Below are 23,922 nucleotides of genomic sequence, written 5' to 3' on the forward strand. Positions count from 1 at the left end.
ACCTGCGAAATCTTTCCGTCCCACACCATGGGTGCTGCAGCCTGCCACTGAAGGAGCTGCTGAGTGCTTTCAGAGTCTCCTGCATGGGGTGGGAGATGTTGTCCATTAGGGATGATAGCTTAACCACCATTCTCCTGTCACTCACCACCTCCACTGGGTCCAGAGGGCATCCTAGAACATCCCTTCTGATCAGCCTGTTCAGTCTCTTCCTGTTCCCAGCAGAGATGTTGCCACCCCAGCAGACCACACCGTAAAAGATAGCTGAGGCCACCACAGAGTCATAGAAGGTCTTCAGGAGTGGGCCCTCCACTCCAAACGACCTGAGTCTCCACAGTAGTTACAGCCTGCTCTGCCCTTTCCTGTAGAGGGCATCTGAATTATGAGTCCAGTCCAGTTTGTTTTTCAGATGAACACCAAGGTACCTGTAGCTGTCCACAGCCTTGATGTCCATCCCTTGGATGTTCAGTGGTAGCAGTTGAGGATGTTTCTGCCTGCGGAAGCCTACCACCAGCTCCTTGGTTTTACTGGTGTTGATCTGGAGGTAGTTCTGCTGGCACCAATCTACAAAGTTTTGGGTCAGTCCTCTGTACTCCTTGTCGTCCCCATCAGTGATGAGGCTGACTATTGCAGAGTCATCAGAGAACTTATTTAAACCACAAAATGGGAGCATTCAAGTGTTTGTCCTACCTCCTTTTCCTAGCGTCCTTTCCTTGACCTGGATTGAAACGTGATCGGGATTAAGGATGGAGAGGTGATTGGAGGAGATGCTGGAGAAAACGCTGTCCTATTATTCATAGCGACCTTTGCGTACTCTAATGCTCCATTCATAGTTGACATTCTCTCAATGTGAAGTCATCTGATAAGACTGCAGTACAGTCTGGACTTATGTACTGAATAACTTATTTTGTGATGAGCTGATAGATAGCTGTACACAACTATACTGACATACATATGCAATTATCACGGACTGTAACATGCATGTGTGGAACAAACATTATATCCATGTTAGAGTGCTGACTGTGGTTTTATGAATGTCCTCGCTGTAAAAGAGCTTTCAACCTCTGGTTCATGCAAATACATGTCAGTATTTGACATATCACCTTTCATGTCCAAAGTTACCTTGGATATGAAATGCAAACTATGCAAAGTTCAAATGTTTGCAATAAATTCAAACCATAAAGAAGCCTCTGACTGGACTTGTGTGACATAAAGTGTCACCACCATCAGCTCAACAGTTTACCTGAAGATTTACCTACATATTGTTTGTTCTGTCAGGTGTGATTGTGTAACATGTTAATTTGTGTTTCACATGTTTAACATGGGCAGCTGCCTGCTCAACACAAGCCAACGCTGTGGCAATGGTTTGTATGAAATAAGCAAATGTGCTTCATCTTTCATGAGCTCAGCTCATGTGGATCGTCACACCAACTTATGTGACTTGAACCTGTTAGATGTGATTTAAAGGAGGAAACAAATCACATATAATCAATATCTTGATGTCAGATGTTTGAAATTCACAGCACTACAGTCTCACCTACGAACAACATAAATGAGTATTTTCTTGCCACAGTAACATTTAAAAATGTTAATTTTACTTTTGGATGCTCTCTCCTTTATCGGTGATTGGTGGAAAACTACCAGATGGTCCATCACCACCAACAACTAGTACGGAGAATGGACTGAGATGTTGGTCAGACAAAACCAAACTAAAATCCTAATAAACAAGTTAATCATTAAAAAACAAAAACTGTGCTGTCTGTTAGCTTTTAAATGCATTAAAACAATAATTGTGGCTAATAATGGATTGGATTTATATAGCGCTTTTCAAGGCACCCAAAGCGCTTTACAATGACACTATTCATTCACTCTCACATTCACACACTGGTGGAAGCAGCTACAGTTGCAGCCACAGCTGCCCTGGGGCAGACTGACAGAAGCGAGGCTGCCATATCATGCCATCGGCCCCTCTGGACAACACCAGTATGCGGTAGGGTAAAGTGTCTTGCCCAAGGACACAACGACCAGGACAGAGAGCCCGGGGATCAAACCGGCGACCTTACGGTTACAGATGGGCTTCTCAACCCCCTGAGCCGCGGTCGCCTGCTGATGGTTTAGTTGAGCATTAGACTCCATGGTCACAGCTCATACAGTGACCATGGAGGCACAGATGTGGCTGCTAAAATCTTTTCTCTGCCTCCCCTGATGCCCTTTCACTCTCAACTGTGTGAAGTCTTGTGTAAACAGTATCAGCTTCATTATGATCTGACTACGTTGGTTCATCATCGTCTAGAACGCTTTAGGGCCTGTTGCTGGGTAATCTCTAACCTGTTGTTTTTTTTGTGTTTCCAGATGTTGTCCAGCTGTTCTTCTGGTTAGAACTCCATCATCTGAAATCTCAGGGACGTTTCTTCATTTTTTGGATCAAGGAAACTTTCAGCCTGTCAGATCAGATGTCTTCAAGAAGGAAACCTGCGAATGCTGCAGCATTTCTGGTATGCACTCTTAAGCTCTTTGTTAGTCTAGTAAGCAGTGGATGATCAGATTAAACCTTTTTGTTTCCCTTCAGATAATTCTGATGAAAGTCTTTAGTGGTCTCGGTCTCTCGTGCCATCAAGGAGAGTATCAGATAGGAAATGAATGCTGTCCAAATTGTCTTGCAGGTAAGAACCAACTAAATGATGTGTGCATGTGCTTTCTAAGCACACACGTTGGATGCACGGTGAAAAAAAAAAAGTTTGATTTCTTGCTTTTGTTTTCATCAGGAAATCGAGTGAAAAGTCACTGCACTGTAGAGTCAAGTACTTCCTGTCTGCCCTGCATGACTGGAACCTACACTGATCAACCTAATGGACTGGAACGATGTCATCACTGTACAAACTGTGACTCGGGTACATTTATGTTCACATCTTCATTCCCTGACACTGAATCAGATCTCAACAGAGTTATTTTGTTGTTAATTGTTGTTAATCTTAAATCAAATCAAGACATTAAGGGATGTCTTTGTTCATTAATCCAAATATTCAACATGATGATGTCACATCTTTCCTGATTGTCATAACGATCAAAGGTGTTTTTCAGTCAAGAAATCATGAATCACAAACACATGAAACATGTTGAGTATGTTCTTTTTATGTTGGCAGGTTCTGGTCTCAGAATAAAGACACCGTGTACAGTAACATCAGATGCACTCTGTGAACCACTGGAGGGATTCTACTGTGTCCACCCTACAGGACACAGCTGTGAGAGAGCACAGGAACACAAACACTGTAAACCAGGACAGTACATCAGTCAGAATGGTAGATTTGTGTACCTTTAAGTTTCCTGATCATGTTTATTTTATATAAATAAAACAAATGTTGGGTGGGGGGTGCAGGAAGGTCATCTGGCATAAAAATCTGTGCTAAAACAAAATTCTGACTCATCGAGAATGAGTGTATCAAAGACTGCCTCTGGCGGAAGGTATCTTAGGAAGCAGTGAGAGAAAAGGAAGGAAATGTGACACTAGGGACTATGACGGTAAAGAATGAAAGCTGCTATTATGATGGAGAGAAGGAACGTAGATAATAATGTGTGTACAGGAGAGCAGGTGGAACAGACGAAAGGCCGGGGTCATTGGATGTGGAATCAAACTGTACCATGGTGTAGATAGGAAGGGAGTAGGGGTAATATTAAAGTAATAGCATGTCAGCAGTGTTGTGGAGGTGGAGCGAGGCTCAGACAGGATCATGAGTCTAAAGGTGAAACTCAAAGGTGGGATGTTGTCCGCTTTCTGAATGTTCCCTTGAATGTTGTTGCTGTGTATGGCCCACATGTGGTACAGTTAGTGGGAAGAGAGAGAGAGGTATTCTGGAGTAAGTTTAGTGATGTTGTAGAGGCTGGGGATTGGAGCAGAAACTTGTATACATGCAGGTGAAGGAACAGTGGCGATGAGGACAGATAGTGGTGGATTTGGGGAAATGATCAAAATGGCTGGGGTGAACAAATACTTTAGGAAGAGGGTGGAACATGAAGTGAAATAAGAGTGGAGGCAGGTTCACACAGGTGGACTACATCTTGTGCAGAAGGTTGAATGTCAAAGCAAGACAAGACTGCAAGGTTCTCATCAGAGAATGTAACTAAGCAGCATCAGATGGTAAACTGTAGCATGAATTTGCATGTGAAGAAGAGGAAGGAGAGCAAGTTGACAAAGGAAGAATGTTCCCCAAAAGTTGATTCTGTTGATCTGGATGTAGAGTTTACGAACATTTAAAACTCTACGGCCACTGTTAAAACATTTCATACACAGTAAAGTCATAGTTATGAGCCATAAGTATTGATAAAACAGACATGATTACAGAAACCTGATTACAACAGGATGATTATGTTAGTTTAAGTGAGTCAACTCCCCGAGTTACTCACTGTCACAATCCTCAAAGCACAGGCTGAGGAAGAGGAGTTGTAGTAATCCTTCACTGTAGCTTATCAGCCAACCAAAAACCCAGACCGAGTTAAACTCTTAGTGTGTGAAGAAGATAGTGATTTAATATGGTAATTATTGTTTATTAGTAGCCACATTATTTATTAGATGTACAACTATAAGCCCCACACTTATCCGCACATGTCGTTGTTGTCATGTTGTCATCAGGAACAGCCTCCACAGACACTGAGTGCTCTGACTGCAGCAGTGGAACATTTTCAAATGGAACATTTCACTCCTGTCAGCAACACACACAGTAAGTGAAGCTTCAGAGACACATGTGCAACATCTGCACACTGTCCTCTAACAGTGTCCCTCTGTCCTTCCAGATGTCACTCACTCAACCTTCAGCAGATAACAGCAGGAACATCTGCAACTGACTCTCAGTGTGGAGAAAAAAGTAATCATATGACACTGGTTGTCATTATCACTGTGATGCTCTTAGTAGTTGTCATTATTGCTGCAGTGTTATTACTACGGCATTACAAAATGAAGGGGTTTTGGAGTGTAAATACAGGTGAGGATTAGGAAACAAAGAAATTGTTCTTTTTACTAGATCATAATCATTTTTGACAGTGATTTTATTTTTTTATAGATTTTGTTTAATTACAGTCTCAAACAGTTAAGACTGCGTGTTTGTGTCTTTCTCAGTGTTCATTGTATCAGATGTAAACAATGTGTTATCTAAAAAATTGTCTTTTTTTTTCTTTTTCTTTTTCTTTAATGGACCAAAAAGAAGATGTTGTAAAATGATGACATCCGAAGGTAAGACAGTGAGTTATTGAGTGAGTGAGCTGCACTGATTTCTCTACAGATGTATCAGAGCTTTAATCACATGTGCTTCTCTCCTCAGTGTGGACCATCATGAAGGACAATAGACAGGAAACGATCGGCTCTCTGCAGAATAAACCTGTCCTAGAAGGAGGACGGTGACAGGTTGTGTTTGCAGTGGACAGAAATAAAGAAGCTGAGCGTCCTGCATCGCTCCGGTCTGGATTATGATGATTCATAATTCAGTTCAGGTGCTTCACAAACAAAAGCAATTCCTTTGAAAATCATCAAATACAAGGACTGCACTGAAAACAAGTGAGAATTCAGCCAACTTCAGTAATTCTCCAAACATGGCTGCTGGTTAGTTTTCCACCTGTGTTTACGTCCAAAGATCTACACATCTGTATGTTTCAGCTTTGTCCTTCTGTCACAACATTGTTCATCTTCATCTTAACTTCCTGCTAGCTTCTATCATGGTTAAAGTTCATGAGTCATCGGGACATCCAACAATGATGGTGTTACTGGAGCTGAGTGAAGTTTGATGGCTTTATTATCCACGCTGTGACACATGGCAGCTGTCACAGCAGAACACATGAAGTCAGCAGGTGTGTTTAAATTTAGGCTCTGCTTCATCTGAAGGTCGATTACATCACACCAAGGCGACGAAGCCCATCCAGAATCCGAGGCTCCTACAAACGTGTCCTCCTTCTCCCTGGATTTGAAGGACAAGTCGGTCCACCCGATCCCAGGATTCATTGCAGCGTGGTGGTGGAACATAAATTTTGGTCCAGAGATGGAGCAGCACTCTCTCTCTCTGAGTCTCTGATGCTGTTTTATGTTTAAGTCTGGCTTCAGTTCAATCTAATTTAGCAGCTATGACATCAGAGAGTGTAGGGAAGGAACAGCCACACCCACAGGTGACATCATGCAGTTTGTGTTTTCACCTTCAGAGGACGACAAATCAACACAGACAGAGAGCTGCATTCAGACTTTCCAGCCATCAGTAATAACTTCAAAAATAATCATCAGTGTTTCAGCAGTTATGATATCAGAGATAATCTAGATATGTGTGACAATACTGAACATGACACATGACACACGATACAAATCATGTGATCCACTCTGACTGCACCTTCATTCATGACTTCAACATGTTGAAATGAGCTTTGAAGAAACATTTAGTGAAATAAAGCTTTCATCACAGGATTAATGGGAGCACCAGTTGAACTTTGTACTAACAACATTTTGAATAACAGTTTGAATAAAGCTCAGGTGTCGAAGATACTCACTGATTGAATGGTTGTTTTCAGCTCTGCTCCCAGTCTTTACTGGTGAAGATAGAAGGTGTTACTGGATCTATAGACAGAGAGACAGAAAAGCATGCTGAATATTTGAAGCTTTGCAGTAGAAATGTTTATATTTTAAATACAACAGAGCTGATGTGGGATCAGTGTGTTCACACCTGCAGATACAAGGTTTCATGTCTTCACACGTCAACATTTGAACATTACTCTGACTTAGACTCAGTCTGAGCAGCCAGACAACATATTTTCACACATCAATACACACAGAGATGAGCCCCTCCCACCTGTCCTGCTCCAGGTGGAGTCCCGCCTCCTTACAGGAAGCAGCTCACCTGTGTGTCTGTGTTTAGTGTCCAGGTGTGGAGTGGAGCTTGTTGTTCGTGTGTGTGTTTGAAGAAACTGTAAGTTTGCTTTGTTTCCTCTTTTAACAGTTTGGTTTTATGAACTTTACTATTTGTTTCTGCTCTCTAGTGTTTGGAGCAGATGTTCAGCTCTTATTTCAGGACAAACTCTGGATCACTCTTGTGTTTGAAGACTAATCCACATCATTTTAGATTATTGATTGACTGGAATCCACACTGGTTATCCGTCAGTAACTCTGCAACAGTTACTGACAGTATATATCGATCTGTATGAAACTTTAGACCCATCAGACACTAATCAGTAATCTGATAGAACATTGTTCTTCCCTTTAACTAGAAAAAGTCAGATAAAACCAGTTTGTTCTTAAGAAGTCAACATTCAGGTCTTACTAAAGCAATGTTGAGAAAACAAGAAACAAAGAAGCTCCAGCTCAGTTCAGGATCACTGCAAGGAATCTCAGAATAAAAAATATATTCTCACAAAAACCGCAAACATTAACAGCATGTTTTAAACCCTGCATGCTGTGACTTACATCATGGATAATGTGCGTAAAAGATTATGAACTTGTCGACTTTTCCACGTCTTTGTGTTGTTGTCATGTTCACTTGTTCTTAATAAGTGGATTTGGAGTTTTCTTCTTTAGCATTTGAAGGTTTTAATCATTAATAGTTGGTCAGAGTGTGGTCACTTGTGTTTCTCTCTATTTTGAGGTCCCAAGTCTCTGAATTTTTTTTTAACGCTTTGAAATTTTGCTACTTTTGAACTGTTTCCAGTCTCAATGAAGGCTCGCATTAAGTGAATCACGTCTTTACTGTCAGAGTAAAGTCTCAAACACATTTATGCCTCTCCCTCCATAAATGAAGAACGTGTAAGATGTAAAGTGCAGAACCTAACTGTGATACTTTTGAAAAAGTCTTATGAAACCAGAGGCTCCCTGAATCTTTGCACCCTCGGTCTGTGCTCTGTGGGAAACTTAATTATTCTGTAAAAAGACTGTTTTAGAGCAGCTATACTCATGTAAAGGTTAACATCTCCACACAAGATACAACATGAATCAGTACTAGTTATCTGATGTCAGAGTCCTTATATACCAGGCACTCAGTATGTTCAAATTCAGTTGAGGATGTTCAGATGTTCAGATCTAAACCACTTTAACAAAGACTGCACAGTTGTGTCCAGAAGCTCAGGTCTGAGTCTGTCTCAGACCTTGTTGTCAGCAGAGCTGAGGAACTACAGAGCATCAACAGTCTGATCCAGACTGTTGATGCTTTCCTTTAACAATGACTCAGGATAATTCATGAAAACAGAAAATTGGATTTAAAAGTAGAAGGAACAGACTAGAAAGCTGTTTCAAACAATCAAACAGTTTCTCTACTGATAGCTGATGATTGACAAGTCACAGAAACTTGTCAAGCTGGTAGAACAGAACAGGAAGTGAGACATTTCTTATTTACTTTAAGTAAAAAAAATCTGATAAATAATGTGGATTACTGAGTAAATAAACTTCTGATGTATGTTAGTGTTTTTACAGCTCTGTTAAATAACCTGTTGTTACTGCTGATGCATCCCAAAGATCAGATGTGCTGCAAACTGAAACTATGCTGCATGCAGTTACCTGTTTTTCCAGTTTAAATTTTTATGAAGATTATTTCCTTGTCTGAAAACACCGCCTATCATACAAAGCATTTTTGTTTCTCACGAATATGATGGAAGACAGAGGAAGAAACTAACGCTTCTTCTCACCTGACTGTTTTCCTGTTACAAACATTATAGGGATATTATACAAATTGCTGTAGTTTATAATATAGCTTTTAAACATTTATTTATGCCTGTGTCCCTGAATTAATTTGATAATCATGTGAAGAACTTGTTGTCTACACATGAATTATGGTCTATTAATAAAGTCGAGACTATTAATTCTGATGTTATTATAGGTGATCTGTCAGCTTTCTGTTCAGCTTCCTTCTCTCACCCCAACACAGCAGATGGCGGCGCTCCCTGAGCCAGGCTCTGCTGGAGGTTTCTTCCTGTAAGAAGGGAGTTTTCCCTTCCGCCTTTTACCAAAGCGCTTGCTCATATGATTGATTGAGGGGGGGAGGGGGGGTGTATTACTGTAGCCGTCTTTACCTTACTACAGAAACAACTTTTGGTTTGTTGTTTTTGCTATAGAAATAAAATTGAACTGAACTGGTGCTGTCAATATAGAAACAGTTTGTTCTCATAGTTCCTACTGAAAGTAATATAAGTGTGAAACGTTGCTTTAAAAAAGGATTTAAAGCTAAACAAATGACTTTTAGCTCAGTGTTGCTAAACAGTGTATTTTAACCCAAACCATGATGATGAAATAGAAATCACAGAAACTCTGTCTGCTCTCTTCTGGTGTGTTCAGAGAGCAGGGAGGGTTCTCTGTTTGAGTTAGGATTAAGACTGTGTTGGTCAATCGCTCGAATCTTCTGTGCCGTTTAATAAAAAAACAAACAAACCCCAAAACAACTACAGGATATAATAAAATAATTTCTCACATACTTGACTCCTCTGCTCAGCAGTATCAGAGCTCTTTTCTTGTTTTCTACTTTCTTGGCTTCCCGTCATGAAGCAACTGCCATCTTGTTTTTTCTTCCATATCTAGTGTCTGTTCTCCATTTTAGAGAATGTAAAGCTGCTGAACCTGTTTTCATGTTAGTGTCTGTAGCATCCTTTGAAACAGCATTTCTACAGTGTAGCACTGAATCGGTTCACTAAACAGGTTCAGAGGAATAACTGGAATATTTCCCAAACAGAGAGAGCCTGAAGAGATTTTTATACCCAGTGTACACTGTTTCTACTTTGAAATATACAATTTTTTGTGCTTTTTAATTACACAAGATAAAATCTTTTGTTTTTTGGATTCCAATAAATTTTACTAAATCTTCTATTTGCAAAATAAAACCAATAAAGGCTCAACTACAGCTTAAAGCCAGTGACAATAAATAGGTTTCAAAGAGTTATTAAGTTGCTGTCAGATTAGGGAGCTCTAATGTGAAAGGACAAGTTAAATATTAGGAACCACCATCGAAGAGACTCACCTCTGCTTTTGAGCTCAGATCTATAAATGTCTAAAATTAGTTGGTTCATAGACTTCAGGGTCATGTTAAGACTGGCAGGCTGTAAACGTTCGGTTAGGTACAGTGGCACCAAACCATCTCTGCACAGACAGCATGCTAACACAAAGCTAGCCAGGAACACAGAGTGATGTCAAATCTGAGTCTCTGGAGCACAGCAGCCAGAGCCTGAACTACAACTGATGAGCAGTCAGGCTGCAGCCTCCTTTTCTACCTGTTCATGTTTCTAAAGTAGAAACACTATGGTGATCGCTTTGATCATAGAGCTCAGACCAAGAGAAAGTGATCTGTGTTGGTGTGTGGGGCTGTAGTCTGTAGGTTTATATTGTTTAATTGTGAGACAGTTTCAGGTCATTTATGGAGACGTGAAAATAGTGTAACAAGTACAGGAGCAAAATACTCCACCGAGTGGTTAGGTAACATTTTGCGTTACTTTAAAGAAAAATAGCCAGTAATATGTAAGACATTACTTTCTTTTTGAGTAACCACCCTAACATATCATGTGAACTTTATTCTGACTCAGAGTCAGTCTGAGCAGTCAGACAGCATATTTTAGGAGTGAACACATGAAGGTGTGGCCTACACACACGCACACACACACACACTGAGAGACAAGAACCCGCAGTTAAATGGTTCAGGGTAGACACACTGGTCCACAGTGTCTCTTACACGCTTTGCCTTAATATGGGATTGGAAAGTGAATCCTTCTCTAAAGCTTGATGCTCGTGTCAACACTGTGGTAAACAAGTTGAAAGAACGATCAAGCCTCTTATAAACGCATCCTTGAAATAATAACACATTCTTTTGTTACTTCTTGTCTCGATTAGTTTTCTTTTTATCAGAATCAGCCAGGCCTCTGTTGCTCGTCTACAGTTGATGCAAAACGCTGCTGCTTGATTTTTATCTGGTGCAAGTGAAGAGCACCTGAGTTCAGTGTCAGCTTACCGTTAACGACTTTGCTTGTTTGTGAATATATTTTAAAATCATTTTTGTTGGCCTTTAAGTCTCTTAATGGTTGTCCCTATTTTATCTGTGTGAGCTGCAGCACCTTTATGTCCCACCTTGTACTCCCAGGTCAGCATACCAGATGTTTTTACTTGTTTCAAAGACACAATGTAAACTGAGAGAGATTTCACAGCTGTGGCGCAAAAATTGTGGAATGATTTGCCGTTGATGTCCAGCTCCTTCAATCCCTGTTTTGTAAATCTTATTTTTTTAAATCACGCTTTTACTCCGAACCTATAACTCAGTGTGAGATGTTGTCTGTGATCTTAAGTTACTTTTTATTTTGCCTTTTATTGTTCAAATTCTTTAACTCCTGTATCTGTATCTTTACATTCTGGTTTTTATGTTATTGTACAGCATTGTTGCTGTTTTTAAATGCTCTATAAATAAAGTGGTATTCCAAACTTACAAACACAAAGTGTGTGGAACAAGAACAACACACACACACGTACACAAGTTAAGAAAGGATCCTGTTTCTCTTGCTTCATTCTTTAAATCATTATAGATTATTGACTGGAATCAAAAAGTTTGATGAACAGCTCATGTTTGATTTCTTCACACAGCTGGACCAACGAGGCCGAGTGTGTCTGCCATTTCCTGTAAGTGTGTGATCAGAGTCTGGGAATCATACTAAACACACTGAATGAGCTCGACTGGAGAGACTCTGAGCCTTTATATTTACAGGGACAGCAGGAGATAGAGAGTGGACTTTTTGAATGATTATTCCTTACAAATGTATCTTAGATAAAGATCAAACGTGTCGGCTTCTGATTAAAAATACTACGCCACAAACTGTTGGCTCTGTTCCAACAGGAACCAGCGTTAGAAAACACATAAGGTTAGTATAGTTCACTGAAACTAAACTCAAAAGTAAAATTAGATCTGAGAAAACATTTTTAACTAACTAAAATTATAATAAAAAGTAAACTTAAAAAGATTACAACTAAATAAACTAACTGAAATTAAATTATTGGGGTAATATCCTTCGTTTTAGGTTTTATAGTTTGTTAAAAATCAATACTTACCTTATGAGGCTTTAAGAGACATAGTTACTTAGACTTTGGATGTCTCCATGACTGAGAGTCACAGCTTTCAAAAGGTTCTGTTTTTATTATAAAATCTGTACTGATTTTCTTTAGTCTAGCCTCTGACATACACAATTAATCTGCCTTCTCCATCTTCCTTTGGTTTGCTGTCTACATTAATCCTGAACTCACAGTGACAAAATATCACGTGTTATTTTTCTCATTACCAGTAAATCAAAGGAGAATTTCAGTTGATGTGCACATGAATGGTTTGTGTTTCCTCTGTAGGTGAAGGTAGAAAGTGTGCGTGAGCTGATGTGGATGTGAATTCAGCAGCATGGATCAGTGTGAGGACAGAGAGGAGGGAGTCCCTCCCTCTAAAACCACTCTGTGTGGGGAACATGAGAGCCAGACCAAAGCTCAGAGGTGAGATGACCATCTCTAACTGTCCATGACTCTTCTCCATGTCACAGCTCAGCACTCACATCACTGCTCCATCATTATTCACAGGAAGAAACGAGGAACTAAACAGAAACATGAACCTGGACCCAGCTGTGTGTCCTTACAGAGTGACCGGTCAAAGGATTTTTATATTAAGTTTAAAGCAGACCACTGTTCTTCTGCAGAGAGGTAATGTGAGGCTGAGTGTATATTTTGTCCAATCACTGATAAATAGTGAGATGCACTTCCTTTTTTTTTTTTTTTTCATTTTAAATAAATAAATAAAGCAGCAAACTATTTCTCCAGCCTAAATGATGGTCTTCTAAGTTTGTGACACACCATTTCCTCTACAGCTTATGAGTTATCTGCTTTAGGCTATGTGTTTGAGAATTATACCACGGAGTCAAGTACTTCTGATTTGAGGCTCTATTTTTCACAGGAGCTACAGTATCCAGTGTCATACATAGTAAGGAGGCAAAATCATTAACAAGATAATCGACCTCTGTTGGAGTAGCGTTCAAGTAGCTGCTCTGCTCTATGTTGGTACAGGGCACTGAAGAAGATAACAGTGGGTTGATTATATTCTTAAACTCAGTTACAGCACTTTCAGAAAGACACATTCTGTGATGAAGTCTACTCCCTGCTGCTGTGTAATCAGTTATTGTAAGTGGAAATGTTATCAGGAAATGATCAGACAAGAGAGGGTTGTTAAAGATTTATTTAAGTTAACCTATTCATCCTGATGCAACCAGGTCTCTGTAAGGCCGAATGAAACGAATATCTTCATATCTTCTATATTCAATCATATACTAACAGGGACTCAAAAGATTATTAAACATCAGAGACCTAATAATACACATTTAACTGTTTTACTCAGTTCCGGATACTCTTGTTTTGTTGTTGTTGTTGTTTTTACTATATATATGCTTAAATAGTATTTGGATGACTTGGACTCCTCCCAGAGCATCAGCAAACCATCTTTGAGCATGGGGTTTGGGGGAGATGACAGGAGGAGAGAAGCAGCATAGAAACATACAAGACTGTACTCTGGTTCCTGCTCTCAGTTTTATGTCATCACGTTTCATAATAATCTGTAAAGCCCTCGTCGTTTTCTGGACATCACTCAGACAGACATTAGTTTCAAGAGAACATGTCACCACTGGTCTGACTGGGAAGGGACCCAAACTTGTTACACACCAATTAAATATTACTTTTGAAGACCTCAGATTGACAGTTTAATTGCAGTTTTGCCAAATCTGTGTTTATCCTTAGACATCAGTTTAACATTTAGTGTTTCCTGCTCTGAGCCCAAGAATACATTTGGCTGTGGTCGCTGCAGCTTCATATTCCTAAGAATGGTTAATAGAATAGTTGGTGGTATACTGCAGGCTTCTGTTTAGGGCTATGCTTCCACCTCAGAGTCACCTATGTGGTCTAATTCCCCTGCTGTTTGAGATATTTTGCTGATGGACAGCTAAAAGTCACATTTATACCGTAATAACAGAGAGACTTGTGAGGTGTGTATTAGGACTGACAGATACATTTATGGTGCAGTTGTCAGATCTCTTTGCATTTTAACTTTATCTTTGATGTATCTACTTTCAAGATACTGTCTATAAATGCACCAAAACTAGATGTGTCAGAGATCATCTGCATACTAAATGTTTGAGATCCTGAAATATGACCACACCAGACATTTAACAAATAAATTGTCATGATTCGGCTGTGTGGCAGGCAGGAGAAGGACCCAAACGCAAACTCACGGAGACGAAACGTAAACTCAAAAACACAGCTTTAATGCTGGCATAAAGTGAAACACAAAAAACAGTACTAAACTTAAACTGGGGAGACTAAAGCACGAGGAACCACAGGGAAAAATCACACAGCTATGAGGGAGACTACGACACTGACAAAGAGAAACACAGGGCTTAAATACACAGAGGGATAACGAGGGAATGAGACACAGAAGGAGAGCACAGCTGGGAGTAATCAGGCTGGACGAGACAGAGACTCAAAACTAGAAACACTCACATGAGGCATGGACCTTCAAAGTAAAACAGGAAAGATCACACAGAGACGCGAACTTGACACAGTGGAGACAGCAACTAAGAAACACAGAGACATAAACCATAAGGCAGAGGACTCTAAGAACCGAAAGACACAGAGGGGAAATCAAACATGCAGACACAGACTTACACAGAACAGAGGGGACACAGAGAAACATGAAGGGCAAGGGATCGAAACTAGAAACCATAAAATAACTCACAAGTACAATATTACAAACATCACAAGGAACTAAAAACGCTGGGTCAGGGGACCCAGGACCATGACATAAATCATTACTGCAGTGCTTAACTATAAATTTCAACATTCGTGTTTTATATGACACATCTTAAAAACATGCCTAATTTAGATTGCCATGCACTTACAATGTTATTAGTTAAACTTAAAAAGATAACACTAACATTGGTCAAGATATCCAGGAGCAGGTCTAGAAAAATTTTGTTAGGGTGGCAAGGAAATCAAATAAGGTTGCAAACACATGTACAGATATTACATTCTGTAATATGCATTATATATTGTTAAAATACATCAAATGAAATAAGTATACGTTTCATATAATCATAGTCTATAACTTTTTTATTTTCTTTAGCCCACATAATTAAACATTTCAGTTACATAAAACATGTTAAATCTTTATTTTATCTTTATTTTATGCACTCTATGGTCTATATAATAAATAAGTATGAAGCCCAATAAGTATAACATCCAGAAAGCTACACATCATTCATTAACAAATACACATCTAACTTAGGTTTCACACTCTTTCCTTGATTTGAAAGAATGAAATTGTTACATGTTTACATTTATACAAAATGTCAGAAATCTGCACTCTTCATACACAAATGTTCAGCCAAAAATTGAAAACTAATTTTTCATGATTGATTATAACTTGTTATTTTTGACTACTTTTGATTTTAGGAGAAGGAGGCACTCACACAAGCTCCCACTACCCACTAGCTTGTAGTTTTTGTTGTTTTTTGTTTTGTGTTGTTTATTTAATTCGTTTTCAGATGTTCATAAAGAAAAGCTGGTTACATCAATTCATCCCTTATGTTCCAATACAGCCACCAGGCTGCGCTAGCTTTGGGGAGGAAGGAGTCACTGAGTTTAATAAAAGCAGAGGAGGGGGGCTCTGTGCGCTTTTTGTGCTTACACAACAATTAGTGTAGCAACAGCAAGACTATTATCCAACTTTGGTCATGATTTGAAAGCACTTTAAGTGCTCAGTTAGTGCTCATCCCTAGACTAGGAGTCAGACAGGGTATCATCAGAGCTCCGGGTGTTTTATTTTTCTTGAAAAATCCAGAGGACTAGCAACATTTTAGGTTTTAATGTTTTGTTGTATTATTTTGACTCTTTGATTCCTCCACAGAGTGGACCAAGAGAACTCAGAGGTTCCCAGTGGTCAGTCTGCCCAGCAGCATCAAACACACCTGGACTCCATATTTATGGTGTGTACATGTACAACAACTACTTTTACATCTGTTCTGTTCGGTTGTCTCCATGCTGGGCACCTGGGTTCTGATTTAGAACATAAAGGTTTTTTTTTTTAACAGAACGTTAATGGTCAGAATGTTATGTTGTAAGGCTAGCTTTAAAGACAGGGAGAGAATTAATGTTGTGAATGTGCTGTGGTAGTGTGTCCTAAAGATGAGTGGCCACTGAGCTAAAAGCTCCAAAGCCCATCATGGTTTGGTGAGTAGATGGTAAAATAACAGTAGCAAAGGAGGAGGATCTAAGTGTAGAGGAAGGTGTGAGAATATGCAGAACACAAGAGATGTAGAAGGGGGATTTTTTTGAGGGACTTGAAAGTAAAAAGCAGAATCTTAAAATGAATGAGATATTTTACAGAAACCCAGATGTTGAAGGACAGCAAGAATTTGTTCTATGGAAAGCATTGTGGCAATGACACAAGCACTTGCATTTTGCACAAGCTGAAGTCTTTGGAGAAGTTTCTGTGGTAAAGGAACAACACTGACAACTCTGCCAGCTTATGATCTGAGAGTTTTCAACTGCACATACTAATTATGATCTGAGAGATACAATGTAAACCATTCATGGGAGTTGCAAACAGATCACTGTATCACAGACAGAGCCCAGATCAAGGAGTACAAGTATGGCTAACACCCAGAGTAAGCCACCATTAGAAAATATTTTGTGATTTTGTCCAGGGCTGTCTCTGCACTGTGAAGTGGCCTAAAAATCCAGACTGAAATCATTCAAATAGATCAATAGATAGGAGTAAATCTGTACAGCAACAGAGTTTTCTAGAATTTTTGAAAGAAAATAAATTACCATTTGGATGGAACTGGAATTATTACTATTTTAAGAGGTAGAGGGGAAAATATGCATGTTAGGGAAACGTGAATACTCTCAATTATTAAAGAGAAAGGGGAATGAACAGTGTTTAACCGTGTAGGAAATAGGTCAAGGTGCCAGGTAGAATCAAGATCCTCAGCTGCAGCCACCTCAAAGCAGCATTGTGAAGCTTCCTGGCACATATAAACCTTTATCCAACAGGGCTTGAAATTTCTTGGGGGATTGTGTTTATTGCACATAATTAAACTGGTTCTATTAACGCTAATTTTTCTTATAACCTTTCTTTCTTGCTTCTTTTTCTTCACCCCGCAACTGGTTGAGGTTTTGGGGCTACTGGGTCATTCATAAAGTATTATTTTCCAGATGCTTGAGGACAAAATCATCTCTTTTGTGAAGAACGAGCTGAAGAGGATTCATAGAGATCTCAGGCTAGAAGGCCTAGAAAGCTGCTCACCTGACCGATGTGAGGATGAGTTATTAGAGGGTGAGGATGAAGAGCAGAGTAACAGCAGCAGAGAAGCATTTGTGAAGATCACAGTCGACTTCCTGAAGGGAATGAAGCAGAAGGAGTTGGCTGAGTGCCTGCAGAGCAGTGAGAATATTTCTCTAAATATTTATGCTGCTGGATAAATAAAAGCCTTTGCTAATGACTGAAGAAATAAACAAAAATAAATTCAAAATGTGTACACTTAGAAATACTTTATTGATGTATTTTCACTGGTTGGTTCTTTTAGGAACCACAACGAGAAACTTCCAATGGTGTCAGCCCATACTTAAATCTAAGCTGAAGAAGAAGTTCCAATGTGTGTTTGAGGTGATTGCTAAAGCAGGAAACCCAACCCTTCTGAATCAGATCTACACAGAGCTCTATATCACAGAGGGAGGGACTGCAGAGGTCAATGATGAACATGAAGTCAGAAAGATTGAAACAGCATTCAGGAAACAAGACAGACCAGAAACAACAATCAGACAAGAAGACATCTTTAAAGCCTCACCAGGAAGAGATGAACCAATCAGAACAGTGCTGACAAATGGAGTGGCTGGCATTGGGAAAACAGTCTTAACACAGAAGTTCACCCTCGACTGGGCTGAAGACAAAGCCAACAAGGACATCCAGTTCATATTTCCATTCACTTTCAGAGAGCTGAATGTGCTGAAAGAGGAAAAGTTCAGCTTGGTGGAACTTGTTCATCACTTCTTTACTGAAACTAAAGAAGCAGGAATCTGCAGCTTTGAAGACTTCCAGGTTGTGTTCATCTTTGATGGTCTGGATGAGTGTCGAGTTCCTCTGGACTTCCACAAAACTACAATCCTAACTGACCCTAGAAAGTCCACCTCAGTGGATGTGCTGTTGATAAACCTCATCAGAGGGAATCTTCTTCCCTCTGCTCACCTCTGGATAACCACACGACCTGCAGCAGCCAATCAGATTCCCCCTGACTGTGTTGACATGGTGACAGAGGTCAGAGGATTTACTGACCCACAGAAGGAGGAGTACTTAAGGAAGAGATTCAGAGATAGGGAGCAGGCCAGCAGGATCATCTCCCATATCAGGACATCACGAAGTCTCCACATCATGTGCCACATCCCAGTCTTCTGCTGGATCACTGCTACAGTTCTGGAGGATGTGCTGAGAACCACAGAGGGAGGACAGCTGCCTAAGACCCCGACTGAGATGTACATCAACTTCCTGGTGGTTCAGGCCAAAGTGAAGAAGGTCAAGTATGATGAAGGAGCTGAGACAGATCCACACTGGACTCCAGAGAGCAGGAAGATGATTGATTCTCTGGGAAAACTGGCTTTCGATCAGCTGCAGAAAGGAAACTTGATCTTCTATGAATCAGACCTGACAGAGTGTGGCATCGATATCAGAGCAGCCTCAGTGTACTCAGGAGTGTTCACACAGATCTTTAAAGAGGAGAGTGGACTGTACCAGGACAAGGTGTTCTGCTTCATCCATCTGAGTGTTCAGGAGTTTCTGGCTGCTCTTCATGTCCACATGACCTTCATCAACTCTGGAATTAATCTAACTGAAGAACAAGAAATGACACCCCAGAAGTCAGAAATCAGACAATCTGGAGAGAAACATTTCTACCAGAGTGCTGTGGACAAGGCCTTACAGAGTCCAAATGGACACCTGGACTTGCTCCTCCGCTTCCTCCTGGGTCTTTCATTGCAGACCAATCAGACTCTCCTACGAGGCCTCCTGACACAGAGAGGACATAGCTCACAGACCAATAAGGAAACAGTCCAGTACATCAAGAGGAAGCTCAGTGAGAATCTGTCTGCAGAGAAAAGCATCAATCTGTTCCACTGTCTGAATGAACTGAATGATTGTTCTCTAGTGGAGGAGATCCAACAGTCCCTGAGTTCAGGAAGTCTCTCGACAGATAAACTGTCTCCTGCTCAGTGGTCAGCTCTGGTCTTCATCTTACTGTCCTCAGGAAAAGAAATGGATGTGTTTGACCTAAAGAAGTACTCTGCTTCAGATGAGGCTCTTCTGAGGCTGCTGCCAGTGGTCAAAGCGTCCAACAAAGCTCTGTAAGTAAACATAACACCCAGTACCACCCAGACCCATAAAATGGACCCACAGCTTTTCTTCAACTCCTCAAAAATATGAATGAATAGAAATGCAAAGAAAATAAAAATCATGATTTTTATTTCATTCTTTTTGCCTATAAAAAGTACATGGGACCATCAAATGTTCTGCTCCTGTAACATTCTCTCATCAGTTTTCAGTCTGATCCTGTCAACTAAATTCTTTCCTTCATTACACAGACAGTTGTAACATTGTTCTTTGTATGTTATGATTAGCCTTGCTGGTATACTACAGCATAATATGTATCATATGCCCTAGCTTTTGGTTTTCTGTTAAAGGTTCTAAGAATTGTTTTTACTGATTCGGGAAAAAAGTCTTTCTCCACACACTTAATATTGATTGAATTTTTCCCAGTTTTTAAGAAGTTTTTTAATTAGTAATTTTGGTGGAACTTTGCCACTCAGAACTATCTGCACTAACAGCATAATTCAGCCTTCAACATCAAGTACCTCCATGCTCGATTTTTTCAACATAACAACATTGGCCTGATCCTTTCAGGTGTACACAACTCAGGTTGTTTACTCATAATCTTGTCTCCATGTCCAATGCATATAATTAAGTCAGCAAACTGTAACTACTGGAAGGCAGCTTGTATCAAACAGAAGATAAATAAGGAGATGCAACAACGTTCAGTTTGTAGTAAAATTTACATTATTTTGAAACCGTATCTAGCAACAAAAGTCCCAGATATTATCATTTGTAAATTATGTTCTCATGTGTAAGTGAGTATTGTTCTATCACTACAAGTACTAGCTCCTTACCTGTTTACAGAGCAAGCTCAAAGTTTTTTTTACAGACTTTAATTTTAAGTTGTATTCTTATTTATGAAGTGCACATGCAAATGTTTTTTGTAGCAGCATGACTATAAGCCATTTCATTTGTTCAGATTGTCAGAATGTAACCTCTGCGAGAGAAGCTATGAAGCTCTGTGCTCAGTTCTCAGCTCCCAGTCCTCTAGTCTAGAAGAACTTGACCTGAGTAACAATGACCTGCAAGATTCGGGAGTAAAGCTTCTGTCTGCTGGATTGAGGAGTCCAACTTGTACACTGAAAAGTCTCAGGTCAGGAATGTTTTTTGATGTAGTTTTTTTTATCAGTATTGAAAAATTGTGTCATATTTGTGTTATTTTATTAGACAAAGACAAATATTATGGAATTCTAAATTGACTTTTTATTTTACATTTCTCGCTATATTACCGTTTTATTTTTTCATTTTTCATTTAATTCAAAAAACAAACAAACTGATAAGTATGAACCTGTGTGTATAACATATTTTTTAATGCAATAGTTGATTCAGAGATTTGGGATATTTTGCATTCACATCATATCAATTTCCTTTGCTTATTACCAACTGTTTGATGCAGGAGTGCATCAAATTTACGTCAAACCTTTAACTTGATGGAAATGACAATTCTAAAAGAGAAGTCAAACATGGGATATCACCAGAGAGTAAAGAAATCGGGACATGAAACAAAAGAAATATACAAGGAAGGTATACTATGATGCTACAGCAAAGGCCAAAGGGAAATATATAGAGTGGTTTCTAGAAATTATAATTTTATTTTGTCTAATCAGTCAGAAATGTTTATTTAACCAACTCTTTCATCAACAAAACTTTCCAGCTTGATTTCGGTCTGTTTTGTAGGTTAATACACAGTATGTTTATAAACTGGAAGTTGGTTACTCATGTTATTCCTAAAACCCTGGTCAAATTGTCTATTTTGGGCTCACCATTCCTTTTGCCTTCTTTTAAACATAAATATCTAAACGTAAATATCTAATATGTAAATAGAAACCTAATTGTGGTTTAAGAAAAAAATGAATTAATAAAACGACAATTGGAATTTTATCACAATACCACATTTAATTACATGTGAACTAGATATGTTTGACACAGAAGTTACAAACATGGCATTTCAAGGTTTACAACACCTTAAAGCAGAGAAAGCATCAAACATCTCATTTCATACTGTGACATACACCTGTTTTTTCAGAGCGTCTGCAAATTAAATTCAAAATGTGACACTAGCACTAAGATGTGTCACCAGCCCTTACCTGTCAATGTCAAATATTCTGTCAGTTATTAGTCCTGTGCTTCTTTTAACTCTCATTGTACTAAAATGTGTAATAAATGTAGCTTGTTAGTAGCTGTTAAATTTTCTGTCCTTAGTGATATGCCCATCAAGGGCCCCCAGAAACAACAAAACAAAAATCAAACAAAACAAAACAAAAAAAACATTGGTTATTGACAATTCTGTTTATAGAAATGTGACTCTAGACATTCCAGGTAACTGAGCCTTGTGCTATATTAACATGATAATAAAATAATATCAGTGAACGGAAATACAAATCTTAGAATAAAAAAAAAAATAGACTAATTACACTCAGCTTGAATCTGAATAAAAACAAAGAAAATTAAAAATGCATATCCATTTCCTGTTGCCTACATTTTAGACAGTTACTAAATAGGAAATTGATGTTTGGTTGTAATACAGGCTGTGATCAGCTGACCTGCTGCTCTTTGTGGATGTACACAACTAAATTCAACCAGATGCCAGCAGTTGTTTATTGAGTTGTCCTGGTTGATTTCCATCCTCTACACTGACAGTACACTGTTTATGCTGTCTTTATATTAGACTGTATAAAGTTGGTATGAAGGCGAGATTCAGTCAATGAATCTCAGCATCATCAGCTAAAATTCATATAAGTCTCTGCTACACTTGATATAAGCTAACTCTTACCATGAAACCACAGCCACTGTGCACCAGTCACACACTGTTCTTCACTTTAAATACATCACAGTACAGCAAACTAACCTGTTTATCCTGCACTAACCTGCAGAGGATTTCATTCAGCCTTTAAATAGCACAATTACCTCAGTTTGTTTTACAAACTGTCAGTGCGCCCCAGGGTGGCTGTGGCTACAATGTAGCTTGCCATCACCAGTGTGTGAATGGGTGGATGACTGGTTGTGTAAAGCGCTTTGGGGTACATAGGGACTAGTAAAGCGCTATACAAATACAGGCCATTTTATTTATTTATTTTACACCATGTTTCACAATATGAAAATACATAAAGTCACACATACAAACTCAATATCTGACTTAAAAACATGAAGACTTATATTTGAGCTTTAAATGAGCAGTTCTTACCTTTAAATCTAAGGCTGAAACGCTGCTTTTGAAATAACATTACAGTTAAAAATAAGTCAATGCCTTCATGCATGCTCTTCTTCAGTAGGGCTAGCTAATCACTGAAGTACAACAAACTCAACTCACAGACACCTGCAGTCATTCCAGTGCTGTGCCAAAAATAAACAAGCAAACAAAACAAAAGAACCCTGTCCTATACACGCCATCTTCTTTTTCGTCTCCTATCTCTTGCATCATCTGCATAAAATCACATAAAATGCACTTCTGTGCACCTTCTTCCATTCTTACACGTCACCCTATGTTTCTCCTTTTGCTTTTCTTGAAGTACATATTCAAATATTCAAAGTCATTTCCATTCCTTTGGAAAATTACACATAACCTATGTCTTTCTGCATTTCTCAAAATTATCATTACCCAACACCACCTCATCAACGCAGGTCACTTCACCTGTATGTTCACTAAAGTCTGCTCCAATAACCATTCTCTCCCTCTGGGAGGATTGGATTCCAATTTATCCAGCTTACTCCAGAATTTTGGTTTCTCTTCTTACTGAAATCCTAGCTTTGGGGCCTATGCATTAAGGTTCAGCATAACTGAAAACAGAAATGCTGTAGGTGACGTCTGACGCCAGAGACTTGGCAGAAAAAAACTGAATTAAACAAACAAACGTAGTGTGCATAGTGTAGTGTACGCTGTTAAGTGCCAGGAGGATCGCCATGATTTATACAAGAGGAAAACCAAACAACCTCTGGCAAAGCGGATGGCACAACACAGAAGAGCTAACTTGTCAGGTCAGGACTCTGCAGTCTATTTACACCTATAGGCCAGAAAGGACTGAAGGTCCAGATGAACAGAATTAACCTTTTGGGATATACTTACCTGGATGATTGAGCATGCATCAAAACAATTTTTGAGGCTTAAATTATACCAAACCATTAATGGACAACTAACAACATTTGAAAAATAATTTCTAATACCCTGGAGGACAGCAAGGATAATTTGGAAGGTCTCCAATAATACATTTACTGGTGCTTCTACGCTATAGTCATGAAGAAGGCCCAGAAGTCATCTTCCCCAGCCAAGAACGAGACGTTTTCCAAGAGAAGGCACCTAGCAGGAACAACATGACAGACCAGTAAAGACATCCTGGAATCAGTTCCTAAGTAATTTTCCAGCAATAACGCAAGGTTGACCCTGGTTGAAATTCTACACAGGGAATTGGAATACATGAGGGAATCTTTGGAATACAGCACACAAGTGGAAACACTCACTGCTGAAAACGCCTTGCTATGAGACTCAGTCAAGTCTCTAACTGAGAATGTC

General features: G+C 39.3%; 2 protein-coding genes across 7 annotated transcripts in view; both read left to right on the top strand.

The window, feature by feature from the left end:
• The window catches only part of LOC146607778 (tumor necrosis factor receptor superfamily member 14-like), a 66,760-nt gene extending 60,321 nt beyond the window's left edge, over positions 1–6,439 (top strand). For both annotated transcript variants that reach the window (XM_085347387.1, XM_085347386.1), the window contains exons 2-9: positions 2,350–2,492; positions 2,567–2,660; positions 2,763–2,888; positions 3,141–3,296; positions 4,625–4,712; positions 4,786–4,973; positions 5,193–5,221; positions 5,310–6,439. In XM_085347387.1, the coding sequence (XP_085203513.1) occupies positions 2,451–2,492; positions 2,567–2,660; positions 2,763–2,888; positions 3,141–3,296; positions 4,625–4,712; positions 4,786–4,973; positions 5,193–5,209 (711 nt within the window). In that variant the 5' untranslated portion in view covers positions 2,350–2,450 and the 3' untranslated portion in view covers positions 5,210–5,221; positions 5,310–6,439. The remainder of the gene's footprint in view (positions 1–2,349; positions 2,493–2,566; positions 2,661–2,762; positions 2,889–3,140; positions 3,297–4,624; positions 4,713–4,785; positions 4,974–5,192; positions 5,222–5,309) is intronic.
• Positions 6,440–12,353: 5,914 nt separating this feature from the next.
• The window catches only part of LOC146607781 (NLR family CARD domain-containing protein 3-like), a 93,567-nt gene continuing 81,998 nt past the window's right edge, over positions 12,354–23,922 (top strand). For 2 of the 5 annotated variants that reach the window (XM_085347352.1, XM_085347359.1), the window contains exons 1-6: positions 12,354–12,451; positions 12,536–12,655; positions 15,903–15,981; positions 17,213–17,441; positions 17,584–19,390; positions 20,335–20,508. In XM_085347352.1, the coding sequence (XP_085203478.1) occupies positions 12,363–12,451; positions 12,536–12,655; positions 15,903–15,981; positions 17,213–17,441; positions 17,584–19,390; positions 20,335–20,508 (2,498 nt within the window). In that variant the 5' untranslated portion in view covers positions 12,354–12,362. Of the gene's footprint in view, positions 12,452–12,535; positions 12,656–15,902; positions 15,982–17,212; positions 17,468–17,583; positions 19,391–20,334; positions 20,509–23,922 lie in introns of those variants that run through there. The other 3 variants (XM_085347351.1, XM_085347357.1, XM_085347358.1) reach the window with 3 other exon arrangements.

Source organism: Diplotaxodon limnothrissa, linkage group LG23 (assembly GCF_057381915.1).
Source record: "Diplotaxodon limnothrissa isolate DT_005_m linkage group LG23, D_limnothrissa_male_GT1.1, whole genome shotgun sequence".
Classification (NCBI taxonomy): Eukaryota; Metazoa; Chordata; class Actinopteri; order Cichliformes; family Cichlidae; genus Diplotaxodon; species Diplotaxodon limnothrissa.